Here is a 14,897-nt window from a genome sequence, read left to right as displayed (position 1 = left end):
GGGAAAACGCTGGGATCGGCTACGAGCGTAGCGCTACGAAAACGTTGGCAGTGAATGTGTTAATAGGCGCTTTTATATTTTACACAACACAAAAGGGAGAAAAAAATGTATGCAAGAGTGGTCGTTTAGTTTTTGGCAAATATTTCAAATTTAGTACAAGCTTTTATCGCTGACTGTACCCCAAACACAATTAGGTTGCGTTGTTTCATCACAGAGTGTCGACCTCCTGTCTACAATCATCAGGATCAGCTCGATGGTACCATAATATTGCATTGTCACTTAACTACATATGTATTATGTATGCAAATCGGGAAGTGGGTCGAATTTAGCTTCCAAGATTTGACCCACATTAACTAACAAACCTACAAGTCACATAAAAGCTTGTAAAAAAAAGACTTATTTGGTTGTAAAAAGAGTAATTTTATTTATAATTCACAATTAGAACAAAGTATATGAAATAAACTTGAGAAATTAATACATATTAAACAATTTTCACGTCGTTTGACATGTGTTTACCAATAAAAATATCCTTGTAACAAGGTCCTAACCGTCTGTAGGTACTTACACTGAATTTCCACATTGACTAAACGCAATAGGGCAGGCCACACAACAGAAAAATGCATACTTGCAAGTAATTGTTGCACTACCATGGCAATTGATTATGGAACCATAACTGTTTGTAAAGATAAATAATACAATTAACATTTTAATAATCTAAATCGACTACATATTTAACATAAAGGAATATTCTAAAATAATGACATAAGATTCCCTTGGTGGCAATCACGATGTATTGCGTCGCAGTACTCAAAAAAAGCTTCGATATTTCAACAAAGTAAATGAAATTACAAAACAATATTCACAAAATATCGGAGCGCAGCACCTATATCAAATTGTAAAAACGAAACTGCGGGAAAGCTCGCCGTTGCCTTTGCGACCGACCGTACGCGTACATTACTATTACGTAGCAAACCCATAGAAAAATTTACATCAAATCAGTACATGGTCACAAATTGAGCCCCAGCCCTCACTGCGGCCTCCTTTACATGGGAAGCGACGTCGGAGCCCCTAATATGTACAATGAGTACCCACAACCGGAATGGAGACAAGCTGAATATTACAAAAGTAGAAGTCACAGCCTTCTAGGGGCCAGTGAGGGCTGGGGCCGGGCTCGGAGCAGCGGGAGCATGTATAGCAACCTTCCTGACGTATATTTCACACCGCACTATAGTTCTGTTACACGGCGCGACTGAGTCTCAGTGGCGCAAGTCTTTACACTTGATCAATTTACACTACACGGCAGTCGCTGCGCTACTCGGACGCGCCGTCGTCCGCGTCCTCCAGGAAGCTGAATTTATTCGACGCTACAAAGTTCTGTAACAATGGAGAAATGGTATTGTAATAAGTTTTTTAGGGTTCCGTACCCAAAGGGTAAAAAAAACGGGATCCTATTACTAAGACTCCGCTGTGAACTGTCATGAACCGTGAGACTACACATTTGACATTTTCACAGATGATGTATTTTTGTCACGCGCCCGGCGCGCAGTGGACAGAAATGGAATTAGTATCGGTTATTTTACTCCTAGGAGTAAAATGAATCGGACGAATTGCATTTTTGCCCGCTGCGTCCGCGCCGGGCGCGCGGCGGCCGTGCTGGCCGTCGCTGGGATAAAAATTGGGCAACTTTGCGTTTTCGATTTACGAACAAAATGCGACCATTTCCGAGATGTTTGAGAAATAATAGCAAGTAATACTCACAGGTTTCTCCTGCTCCTTCATCTTGGGCAGCTTCTGGTCGGGCGTGAGGTTGCGGCCGTTGCTGACGTCGACGCGCGGGGAGACGTCGCGCGAGCGAGGCCGGGGGTCGCGGTCCCGCGAGTCCGCGTCCCGCGGGTCGCGCGACTCTCTGTGCTCGCGGTCATCGCGCCGGTCCCGGGAGGGCGGGCGGCGGTCCCGAGAAGCCGGCCGGCGGTCCCGGGAGGGCGGGCGGCGGTCCCGGGAAGCCGGCCGGCGGTCCCGGGAGGGCGGGCGGCGCTCGCGGTCCTCTCGAGAGTAGTCGCGTCGGTCTCGGTCGTCTCTAGGGTAGTCGCGCTTGTCTCTGTCATCCTTGGGGTCGCGCCGGTCTCGGTCGTCCTTCGAGTAGTCGCGCCGGTCTCGGTTGCCCGAGTAGTCGCGTCGGTCCCGATCGTCTCTGTGGTCGCGCCGATCGTTGTCGTCCCTGTCGCGTCGGTCTCTGTTGTAGCTGTCTCTGCCGCGGTCGTCTGCAAGAATATTATAAATTGGTTGTAACTTCCTGTTAACTAATTTGTAGTAATCGATAACAGATACAGAAAATACACAATACATACCACGTCTAGCACCACCACGACGTTCTCCGGAATGATCATTCTGAAAAGAAAAAACAAGTATGTTATTGATGTAATTAAAAACTAACTCACAACACAAATATCGATGTAAGTATTAAACTTACCCTGCGCCCCCATCGTTCCTTCTCTTCAGTTCCCTTTCGTGCCTCCTCTTCTTGTTTACGAAGACGTTCTTCTATTTCCCTTTCCCTAGGAAAAAAAGTTTAAACAATTACATTTTGCGTAACAAACTAAAGTATGAAACTGATGATATCATGTTTTCGGCAATATGTCGGTTTAAAGCGATCGATCCGTACATCGATAGCGACGGAACGATGTCTAGATGACCCTTTTATTTTAGCACAGAGAAGTAAATATCCCAACTTTAAAAACATCATTAATTTTTAAAGTCGCTTCATGTGCAGAATATGATCAGAAAGCATGGATTTATTGCGCGGGGCGTATTGATAAGCGACAGAAAGGGTCGCGTGTTTATGAGGTCACAGATGAGCATATATTGCTCGTCAGCTGGTACGAGTGTTCGGGGAGAAACGAGTGGTACTGACTTGGCGGCGGTGTCGACGGGCTTGGCGGCGCCGAACACCTTCTCTGCGGAGACGGGCTTGGGCGGCGGTCTGTCGCGCTCGTCGGCCGCACCGCCCGCGCCCGCGCCCGCCACACCGGCGCCGTCGGCCGGCGTGGCGGGCGGCTCGGCGGCGCGCGGCACGGTGCGCGGCAGCAGGTTCAGCTTCGGCCGCTCGCGGGGCTTGTCTGCACACACACACACACACATTGTTTACATTTTAAATCGCTTCTAGTAAAAATCACATTTTGTCAATCTACAATCATAGAGTTTCTAAACTGTAGAAAAACTGTAAAGTATAAGAAAAATCATATAATTTTCGTATACTTTAGGGACGAGGAATTCATTTTTGCAATAATCGTTCTACCTTTTCACAAAAAATTGGTTATAGCATTAAAAAGAAAATAACTTAATTTTTTGTGACAATTTTGGGCTTTACAAACACAGTGTGGCGATTTTCACTTTTGCAAAAAAATTGTCAGTTTAGCCCATTTAGTCTATATTCTAAATAGCACCACATTCAAATAAGCATTCATACATTTGTAGCGCGTGGCGGTGACGATTTCCATAGAAATGGAATTATGACCAGTCAAAGACTGAAAATGTTTAAAACAAACATTGAATTTGGCATTATAGAAGTAAAAATATAATGTTCACATGCTGGTTCCATGCGTTTTTGTCCTTTTTAGGTACAAATTTTTTGTTTTATTTTTCATACAACATTTTACCCCCCCGTTTCACCACTTTTGATTATCTCATAATATCCCATACAACACTGAATAAAACTCTACATTACTCAACTTACTTCCGGACATCATACAACCTAAACCACTGAAGATATGGCGCTAAAATTTTCAACATCGATTAAATACAATAGTTTAGAATAAAAAAATTTTTTTTGAAAATAAACCTTTAAGGGGGTGAAATGGAGGGGTTCAATTTTGTATGAAAGAAAAACGAAAACAACAAATTGGTGACAAAAACGCATGGATCAAGCAATAGCACATTATGTTCATGTTCTTAAAATGCCAAATTCAGTGTATTTTTTTTAAACATTTTTAATCTTTGTCTTTGACCATTTCTATGGAAATCATCACCACCACGCGCTACAAATATTTTTTTTTGACAAACAAATGTATGAATGCCTATTCTAATGTGATACTTTCCACAATAATGAATAAATGGAACCCTGTACAATGATTTATGCTTTATTATAAACACACTTGGTAATTACTAGTGATAAAAAAAACCCAGAAAGGATTCCAAGGCGAACACAAGAGTTCAAATGTATAACCTATAACGGCTACAGATTTGAAATATTACAAGACATTTGTAAACGTCACTAAAGCACTTCACTTATTATGTATGCATAAAACTTAATGTTAAAACTATCTAATTCACACTTATAATGCTTAATATTACATGAAATATCATTAAAATTAAAATAATTACAAAGGACCTAGCAAAATCAGCTGCTTATCGTTTGACAGCCAGGGTTGCCATGTCAAAAATGATTTCCTCATCCCTAAATTCTACGAAAATGATATATAACTTGCCCTAGTTGCTAAGAGCAGACAGAAATTTTGTACAGATTAGACCTGGGGAGTCGACCCCCCCCCCCACCCCCCGGCTCCCCTTTATTTGGGGGGTTTGCACGGTACGATCTCGTGGCTACCGGGCCAAATCAGCTTTTTTTTACCTTTTTTGCATTCATTTTTGCACTTACTTACCCCAGTATAGTAAATTGGGATGAATTTAGCTTGTTTGAGGAAACAATTAAACAAAACAAATGCTATATTATTTGGTTTATGAAAGGTTCTATTTAGATTGATACGGAGTGAGCATTGTAATGCACATTGGGCCTTACCGGATTACCTTATTCTACCACTAATAAATAAATATTTGCTCCAATTAATATGATTAAATAATAACTCATATGTATCGAAATACAAAAGTTTTTAACCAATGTTTTAAATAAAGTTATATCGAATATAACAAAACTTACCATCTCTGGGTGGCGGTGGGTCGCGATCCCTGTCACCGAAACTCCGGCCTCCAAATCCTCTGCCTTCGCGGTTCCTACAATAAGCATTAAAACATTTAACATATATAACAAAAAAAGATAAGGTACTAAGAATATGTAATAAAAAGTAATAACTACGAATCTTTGATTTACTGGTCAATTCATGTACTTGGTACGTGACACGATGTATATTCAAGGCTATAAATAATACTGTCGTTTAAATAAACATAGTCGCTATTATAAAGTAATTAAGTTTAGAGATGGCAGCAGGCAGCGCAGGTAATGGCAGCCATGTGTAGCTTGGAATCCAGAATAAAATAAATTTGAGTAGAATGTTGGTGTAAAGCGACCAGTTCGCGCAGTATTAGGCACGAATCGGTGTCTAGGTGACCCGTTTCATATAGCACATAGAAGAAAACATAACGACAATCAAGATATTCTAATTTTGGTTGTCGCTTCATGTGCATAGATGTGTGGTAATACTAATAATTTTTGCAATTACCAATGAAACAAATACTTAATTGGAAGCCGTGACAAATGCGTGTCGATTCGACTGAACCAAACTAGCGTGTTGTGGTTTGGGTTGTTACTTTTTGGCCCGCGGACTGATCATGATGTTGGAAGAGTATTAGTCGTGGTACATACCCGAAGCCCTGTCCGTCTCGCTCGGCGGTGCGGAAGCCGTCGCGGCCGCCGTAGCCGCCGCGCTCGCGCTCGCGCTCCCCGTCGCGCCCGAACCCGCGCTCGCGACCGCTGCACACCACACAACAAACATCAGCTTCCTACACTACATCAATGATATACTGGATAAAAGGCGAATCTGAGGCCGTAAGATGACTACATTTTAATGACAAAAGTCTATCGAAAAATAAAAAGGGTTCGGGATGGCAGATGAGAGCGAAACGTGATTCATTTCCATTTAAGTTTCGATAGGCGTTTTCAATAAATAATGAGTCGGTCAAACCGGGGAACCCGCAGACCTCGTCCGCGGTGGCGGGACAACTTGGGAGATCCTTTTTGAGAGACTGGCCAGATGTAGCTCAAAAACAATAGGTTCAAGATAAATAAATAGTTAAAAGCGTGCACACTAATCTTGTAATAACCTCCATCTCATTATGTTCAATGGGCATTGGGCACAGTTTTGCTTTCGACGTTAATTCTGGTCGATTGACGAGAAATTGAAACAAGTCGTGTCCGTCCAGGACGGAATGTGGGCACGAAGCGCTCGGTTGGTCAGTTTTTTAGATCAGTTTTCAGCTGTGATAGTTGCGGCATGGCACTTCATGGCATTCGTTAGCCGTTTTTTAATGTAGTCGATTTCCACGAGAACATCAGCATAAAAAGAAGTCAGACAGTAGTAGATAATTAGGTAGTTGTCTAGTTACCGGTCGTCGCCGTAGCGGTCGCGGTCGCGGTCGCGGTCGCGGCCGAAGGAGTCGCGGCCGCCGTAGGGCGCGCGCGCCGGCTCGGGCGCCGGCCGCTCCCCGTCGCGCCACGCGCCCGGCCGCATGTCGGCCGTCGCTGCAAGTGCAACACACAATCCTAAATTAAGAGTTTACGCCAAATGGCTAAAGCTAGGTAACTCAGATTTAAGCGAAAGTCTTTTGGAGCGGGCCAAAGACTAGTCTGAATTGAGTTGCGGCCGGGCCGCGTCACAGATTGTACTACTCGGGCCGGCCGCGGGGGACTTCTGACGCGCCTCGGGTCCTCGCCTCGGCCGCTCCGCTAGGGGGCGGAGTCCCCGGCGGCCCCGCGCGCGGCGTGTCTGGTGTCCCCGCCGTCGCTGTAGGCGACGCCCCCGGCTAGAGGGTACGATTCCTTACGCTAGCGATTTGCGAACATTCCAAAGAGTAGGCTCCTGATCGCTAAGCGTATTTCCTGTCTCTACGAACAGTATTCATCTCTAAGGATACAAGTAAATGGCTAAAGTAAAAGAACTCTTAGCTGGTGATAAACGACATCCGACCTTTACTCAGACCTTCCCGGGGCGATTGGAGTAACTTAAATTATCAATTTTGCTACCAAAAGATGATCTCCCTGGCTTCAGTAATAAGAAACCTGTTGATGGTGGCGTTAGAACATAGTGGTCAATAATTTATTTGCAAAAATAAAAGAGTTAAAATGATGCCTCCTGATAATTAATGTACTCAGTGTGTACGTCCCATGTGTGACATTAGAGCCCACTCCATAACACTATTTGCTTATCATCATCGTGACCCCATTATTCGTACATAATGGATCAGATTACTAGGTATGCAATGTACACTTGTTTTATTCAGAGGCGTGATAAACAATAATCTCGTCTGTAGAACATAATTTTTATACAAGATGCTTACACTACAGCTGTCGAAATATGCTCGCCCCAATGAAAGAAGCTGAATATGACAAAAGTGAAAGATAATGTTTTATACTAACATTCCTCCCGGTCTCGGTCTCGGTCGCGGGTGATGTCGCGGTCTCGGGTGATGTCGCGGTCTCGGGTGATGTCGCGGTCGCGGGTCATCTCGCGCGGCCGCGCCGTGGGCTCGGGCGCCGCGCGCGGCCCCGAGCGCCAGTCGCCCATCGTGCGCTCCGGGTCGTAGTCTCTGTAACAAACAATACATTGCTTACATCACTACCTCTTTACCTTTCACTGATAATGAACCACTCGAAAAATAATGACCTGGGACCATCAACGATTAGGACTCCGAAAAAAAAACACATCCAAATTTAATTTTAGAGAAAGCCCGTCTGTCTGCTATCTTCTTCCAAAACGGAGTCAGCGATTGGCTTCATGCGTATCCCTCCAGTAACTGCGCTACCGTTTTGGATAGCAACTCCCTACTTCAGCGTGGGCGTGCCGTCCGTTTTGGAGCTACCCGGTCTTGTGCTCGACGACGGAACGAGGCCCGACGGAATGCCCCTTATTCCCTGGCGGAAAGGACGGCCGCTCATTTGGGATGCCACATGTGTGGGATACTCTGGCGCCGTCACATTTAGCCTCTTTACTTCATCAAGGCCTGGCGATGCGGCGTTTAAATAGACTTACTAGACTTAGTTATAAAATTCAACATGTGTCAAAAAAAGCGTAATGACAGAACAGGTCATAACGAACCGAAAATATTGCTTATAGGTTTTTTTATGGTTGAATGCCAAACGTTGTGTCACAATTTGACGTTTAAAAACAAAAGAAGGTTGCTCTACAGGTCTAGTGTGTAAGTCTGTATGAAATTCCTTCACATATCATCTTCACTTATCGCACCGGATACGTAGTATTTCCGGACCTAATTTGTAGTAAGTCATGTCAACATTTCATTGCAAGTTTGAGAATAGTAGATTGTTAACCAAGGGATGAAAGGCACCCATTTCTGTCGAGGTAGTTTGGAGCTCGGACGCAGTGAGACCTTCAATAGTCCTAGACTGAAATGGTACTTTCGTATTTTCGTACTTTTGGATGTGTACCTAAGTATTGTATTGTATATTTGATTATGTAAGTACTGCGGAATGGAGTATCGAGACAAACCATTCTGGTTTAACGATGCTTTTTATCAATTATCATGTAAAATTTGCGATTTATCTCTAATAAATAATAATAATTTCGAATACGAGGAAAGTAAAATACATGTGCATTTAAAAAATACGACTAAGTATTAACTTCAATAGTATTTCTCGAAAGTACTTTCAATTAACAATTTAGGCAAAAGTATTTTCATTTATGGAATGAGGAGTTAATTATGAGAATGGAAATTGTACAACAAATTCATTAAAAAGCAAATTTTAATTGCTTGTCGAAAAAAAAAATCGTACTTGGAACGTAAAATGCTCTAGTGCAGAAACGTATCATTTTCTGCACACCTTTTAGAATAACAATGACCCTCTTTCAGAGCATGAGAAATGAAATGAATACACCTACTATCATACTCGTACATAATAAACACAATACTTTAGGGAATAAAACAAAAAATAATCTGAAATATGACACTGTGAATCTGGTATTAGGTATGTAGTTTTTTTTTACTTTCAAAACCTTAGTGTTATTTAATGAATTTAATCAATACAAGTTACGAATCGATATTGCTTCCCAAATGTAAACAATGCAGCGTACATATGATAATATTTTACTGCAGTTGTTATACTATAAGTATATGTATAAAAGATTAACAAACTGGTTGCATAACCTAAAATGTCCTAAATACATAAACCAGTCAATATCAAGCCCGAGAGCATTCGTAATCGAGCTTCTAATGTAATTCACATTCTTCTGTTCTAATGTCGCATGCCATGTCACGTGACTTATTGGATGCGTTTAACAATGCAAAATACAGTTATCTCACATTCTTTTTGAAACCGTTGAAATAATCATGCAAATTTCGGGAACAGTTGTTTGTCAAAACCGGAGGGGAGTCCCATTTTTTTTTATTCTATACAAATGGTCGTCAAGTTTTACCTGTCCCGGTCGGAGCGGCCCCCTCGGCCCATGCGGCGGTCATTGTTCTCGGTCGATACCTCTATCCTAATCCGCCGGCCGCCGACACTCTGATAAACAAAATTATTGTTATTCACAATGATTTCGCACAATTTCGCATATCTGTAGAGTACACAAAGTAAAAGCAATAATCAGGAAGATTAAAACGGATTGCTAAAGAACACAATTTAGTGAAGTATAGATAAAAAACAAATGCATATAAATATTAGTAATTATTTAATTCCACTAAGCAAACACTAAAAAAACCCCCAGTTACATAAATTTGATACTCATTAAAAAAACAAGTTAGGAATGACTAACAACACTTTACATTGAAACTAGGTCAGGTCAAGCTGGGCCAACTGCCGCTTCATCAGATATTTTATGTAAACCCAGATTACTGGAGTAGATGCATTGGAAAACTGCCAGAAAATGGAAAATGCAGCTATTTTTCAGGAAAACCACCCACATATTTCCCCTGCATAAATATGAAATATACTTACAAGATCGGGCAGGTTCATGGCATTGATAAGGCTCTCTCGGTCTTCAAAGTCAACATATCCAAATCCTTTGAGGCGGTCACCTTCTCGTGGCAGCCTCAAGTTAATAATCTGTAGAAAATGAAGATAATTAATTATGGTACAAGAATTATTTTCTGCTATTTATAACACAAATATTTATTGTGCTAATACAAAAAGATGATAATTCTACATTATTTTATCATTTTTCTCAGCAAAGTAGAATAGTCAGAGAAGCATCATAGATTAGGTTGCATGCTTCAAATTAAATGTTTGTAAAATAGGGCTTCATTTAAATTATCGCATTTAAGAAATGAGATGAACAAATGATGAAGCCACCACGTTTTGAAGGACAATTTAGTTGATAAAAAGTTTAAATTTTCAGAGATTCTATGTGAACTATTGTTGCTCTTCCATGTATATTAAGGCGGTTCCCTGAGCCAGAAGGCGAAAAATCTCCTTATATGATCCTGTTTTTCTAAGAGGAGTTGATATTCGTAGACGTGGAAAAAATATATGTAGTTCTTGACTATATTATCTTTAATATCATAGCTTCCGATACACGAATTATGATACTTCGCTCGATACAATTAATTCCCAAAGTAACATCTAACTCGGACTTTTAATCCAACTTTACTCGGTTATTTATTATGTGATACCATAAACAAAAAAAGAAGAAAAAACAATCTTAACTTAAATAGTAATTTCATAGCTTTCGAATTTCGATATTGTAGGGTAACGTTTTTAAAATAAATAAAAATCGACAAAATTCGATCAAAATTGACACTTGGCGCGCATGATCTTTCCCGTTCTTTCTTGCGAAATGTGACAGAGACAGCGGCAAACCGATGGAACGGCCTTAAAGGGAAGCCATATTACCTTGAGTCCCTCAAAGAGGTCCGAAATGGCGCTCTCGTCCACATCGTAGGGCAGGTTAGAGATATGCGCGATGAAGGGCGGGCGGCGCGGGATGGAGTCGTCGTCCACGGCCATCCCGCCGCGCGCGGCGCGCGACGCCGACGGCAGCACCACCGGCGCGCGCGACCGGGACGCGTACCCATAGCTCTCCGTAGCTGCCCCAAGGGAAACAATCTTATTGGGTGATGGGTCACTACTCCTGCTACTTAACCCAGATAAGCCTAAAACTAAAAAATCTTACCCTTGGATTTTTTATGATTTTTTCGATATATATTCGATATTCGATTATTAGTATAAGTACTCATGTAAGTGAATTGTAATATTCTTATGAGTAATAAAATTCTTCTTTAAACCTATATAGTATCAATTAGCCACTACAAAAAAATAAAGCTGTGTTATATCACCTGGTTGGGCTAAATGGATTAAATTAAAATAAATGTGCTAAATATTGGACTACTTTTTATACTATAACTCATTTTAAGTTTCACTTGAATTCACTTGTTTCTTGTTTTATTAGTTGCAAATATGGTTCAAATTAATATACCTAGTTATTACTTATCCCTGACGCAAAATAGGCGCCAGTCGTCGAGTTGCGGAAAATCGCCCGAACTACAATACAATACTTATCCCTGCTGGAACATTAACCTTTTGGACGCCAATGACCGATATATACGCACCGTAGGTTCAACACCAAAGACCGATTAATCGGTCATAGACCACAGAGCAACATAGACCTACATGCATATGCATAAAGTTCAATTTCAGTTTTGACACTTAGGTGTTGTGGCGTCTGGATGACTGCTTTTGTTTTTGACATGGCGTCGAAAAGGTTAAAATTGATTTCTCTCTACAATACCAAATTCTGTGATGTCAATGAAAAGTCTCTTTAAATTTTACCCAAATCATGTTGATATTAAGTCTGAAAGTAGGTAATGTATTAGGAAGTTTGCGGTGTATAAGTTCAATACATTTTCCAGTTGGTGCACCAAATGGTTAAGACGTCACCCAGTTACACAAAGTAAAACAAATACAGTGTAAACTCCATATAAAGTCACTCAATACAACGATTCATTCCCTATAACGTCGACATATTAACTAGCGACCCACCCCCGCTTCGCACAGGTGCAATGCAGATATATTATACATAAAAACCTTCCCCTTGGATCACTCTATCTATTAAAAAAACCGCATCAAAATCCGTTGTGTAGTTTTAAAGATCTAAGCATACATAGGGACAGACAGACAGCAGGAAGTGACTTTGTTTTGTACTATGTAGTGATTTCTCTCTATATAACGACAACTATCTAAAGGGTCGGCAACGATCGTTGCCGAAAAACCAAAAATACTAGAAGAAATGATTTCAGAATTTGACACAGCATGCAAGGAAGCAGGTCTAGCAATGAACATGAAAAAATGCAAAATCATTACTAATGGAGATAAAATACCAATAAAGCACAGAAGAAACAATATGGAATATGTTGAAGACTTCACATACCTGGGACAACTAGTTTTCTTCAAACTTCAAAAACAGACTCGACAAGGAAGTAGACTACAGGATTAGTAGAGCGTGGCGAAAATATTGGTCTCTAAAATCAATTCTGAAGAGTGATATGTCAATGGCCATAAAGAAAAAGGTATTTGATACTGCTGTCCTACCTACCTTAACTTACGGTGCCCAAACCTGGAGCCCCATTGAGAAACATAGTCATAAACTGAAAATCTGTCAAAGAGCTATGGAACGGTCAATGTTAAAAATTAAAATTAAGGACAGAATCAGAAACGAAGTCATAAGAGAGAAAACTGGAGTAAAAGATATAATATACGCAATAAAAAAGAGCAAATGGGCCTGGGCTGGCCATATATGTCGAACAACGGATAACCGGTGGACTAAACGTGTCACAGAATGGTCACCAATAGGAATAGCGAGAATGCAAAAAAGACTAAATAAAAGATGGAGAGAAGAGCTAGTGAACTTCGACAGATACTGGTGGGGAACAGCACAGGATAGGAAGGAATGGGAGAAACTGGGGGAGGCCTTTTCCGCACAAGCAACATGCAAATAATAAACCAATATGAAATTTTATGTAATTGTAAAAAAGAAGCATGAAATAAAGGCTATTACTATTACTATCTAAAGGGTCAAAAAGAGTTTACACTGTATAAAAGAAATAGACAATAAATACCACAGCAATTTGTTTGGAAATTGTACTATTTGTATTTGTTAAACTCACTTCTAACTAATATACAGATAAGGAATAACTAAATCAATGATGTAATTCATGAAAATTTTTACATATTTATCATTGTTATTAGTAAAGTTGTACCTATGTTGAACAAATAAATGCTTTTGACTTTTTTTTTTACTTTTTTGCAAATTATAGACCCTCAGCAATATTTAGGGAGCTGGCCAATGAAAGACTAGTCTGAATTGAGTTGTGGCAAGAGCCATCTCGTAGATTGTGCTCAAACTGCTGGTCATGGGGGTTTCCAACAGCAGCATGTTTGTGCCTCCACCCAGCCCCACAGGTTGAGCTTCCCTGGCTAGACATGGCACCGTGATTTCTGGTTCCCCCTCCTTCTCTGTGAGAGAAGCACCCGGCTAGAATGTGTATAAAACACAAAAGACCTATCCTCAGACCTTCCCGGGACAAAGAGAGTGACTAGCACCCGTATGTGTGTCCCAAGTACGAGATTAACATTGGCCGGCCTTTGCCCTCTGCACATCATCATTGGGTCACAAATTTTAATTTTTTTAAGGCGTATAACGTAAACAAAATATATAAAATATACTTACGTTCATCATCTACAGAGTCCGCCCAGTTGTTTGTGGTCGGAATAGTAGTCGGTTCCGCAAGAATATCTGTGATGCTCACTGGGATCCATTTCGACTTCTTTGATTTCTTGTTGCCTGCAAGACATTACGTAAAACTGAATTAATTTCGGTGAAAGCATACTATATGCAATGAGAATGAAGCGTGAGTGGATGGCATTGTTTCGATGACGCATAGCAAGCGAACGACCTACTACGACCGAATCTGAAAAGCGGTTATCCGTGGAGAGTAGGCACGTATCCAAAGGACAATCGCCACTTGCAGCACAGATGTTTCAGTACACTGATCAAAGTTTTATTTATAGTTTCAATTTATCAGGTTAAAGCGAATCTACATAATGCTGAAATTTTAGTAATTAATAATCTGCACAAAAAGTTAAGAATGTGGCCACGCGGTAAATCCAAACGTCCGCAGAGGTGAAATGATGACACGTTAGCATTAATAATTGAGACTTAATACATACTTAAAGGTTAAATAACATTAACATGTGTTGGGAGAAACTAAAAATATATGAAAATATCAAAATTAACACAGAAAACAAGTAAAAATTGGGGTTTTTTCACGTGACAAAATTTCAGCAACTAACCTGTAGCGGCCATATTATAAGGCTGGGGCAAATGTTGCCAGTGATCTTAAAAGCTGTCGAAATTAAAATGCTGCCATAAAAAAGATGCGTTCAGATGACCAAAAAAAATAAAAAAGGTTTTTACAGACTCCCAGGAGACTCAGAAAATCCGTTCAAAAATAGAGTTCGTAAAGATCATGGAATGGAGGGCGCTTTACCTTTTTTTTTTGTCATACTAGATTGAGCCTTATCAGATGATCACATATCAGAAAGATGTTCGTACCAGACTAGAGAAAACGGTCCACTTGAGATAGCATGTGGGGCGCAGTGTCTTACTCGCACATGTTGTCAATGTTTGAGTGCGGAACAAGTGCGGAAAGAGAAGAGTCGTGGCAGAAACGGGAACTAACATTACCAATTTTATATGGCAATCCAACCTTTGACACCTGTCTTGTAAAAAGTCATAGACCTAGCATTACATAGACCAGCTATACGCGTGCGCCCGTAAGGGATAGACATAGATGACGTCATAAACGTGGGGATACCATATTGGTAAAAATTACCCCAATATTAGATATCACGTTGGGGCGATTACCCTGGAGGCAAAGTTAGCTTGTTTGACGGTATTAAAAAATTGTTAAATAAAATGTCAATGGGCCGTTCTTTTTAG

General features: G+C 40.8%; 1 protein-coding gene across 1 annotated transcript; it reads right to left on the bottom strand.

Moving 5' to 3' along the window:
• Positions 1–396: 396 nt before the first annotated feature.
• On the bottom strand, positions 397–14,310 carry LOC134750892 (eukaryotic translation initiation factor 4B). The gene is made up of 14 exons (XM_063686134.1): positions 14,249–14,310; positions 13,626–13,739; positions 10,793–10,986; positions 9,899–10,006; positions 9,378–9,466; positions 7,367–7,536; positions 6,337–6,472; positions 5,597–5,704; positions 4,934–5,007; positions 2,912–3,116; positions 2,471–2,555; positions 2,349–2,388; positions 1,759–2,261; positions 397–1,374 (listed from the first exon to the last, which is right to left on the bottom strand). Exons 1-14 carry the CDS (start codon positions 14,259–14,261, stop codon positions 1,312–1,314), a joined length of 1,902 nt encoding a protein of 633 aa, XP_063542204.1. The 5' UTR covers positions 14,262–14,310; the 3' UTR covers positions 397–1,311.
• Between the last annotated feature and the right edge of the window lie 587 nt (positions 14,311–14,897).

Source organism: Cydia strobilella, chromosome 2, assembly GCF_947568885.1.
Source record: "Cydia strobilella chromosome 2, ilCydStro3.1, whole genome shotgun sequence".
Taxonomy (NCBI): Eukaryota; Metazoa; Arthropoda; class Insecta; order Lepidoptera; family Tortricidae; genus Cydia; species Cydia strobilella.
This window is presented reverse-complemented; position numbering and strand designations above follow the sequence as displayed.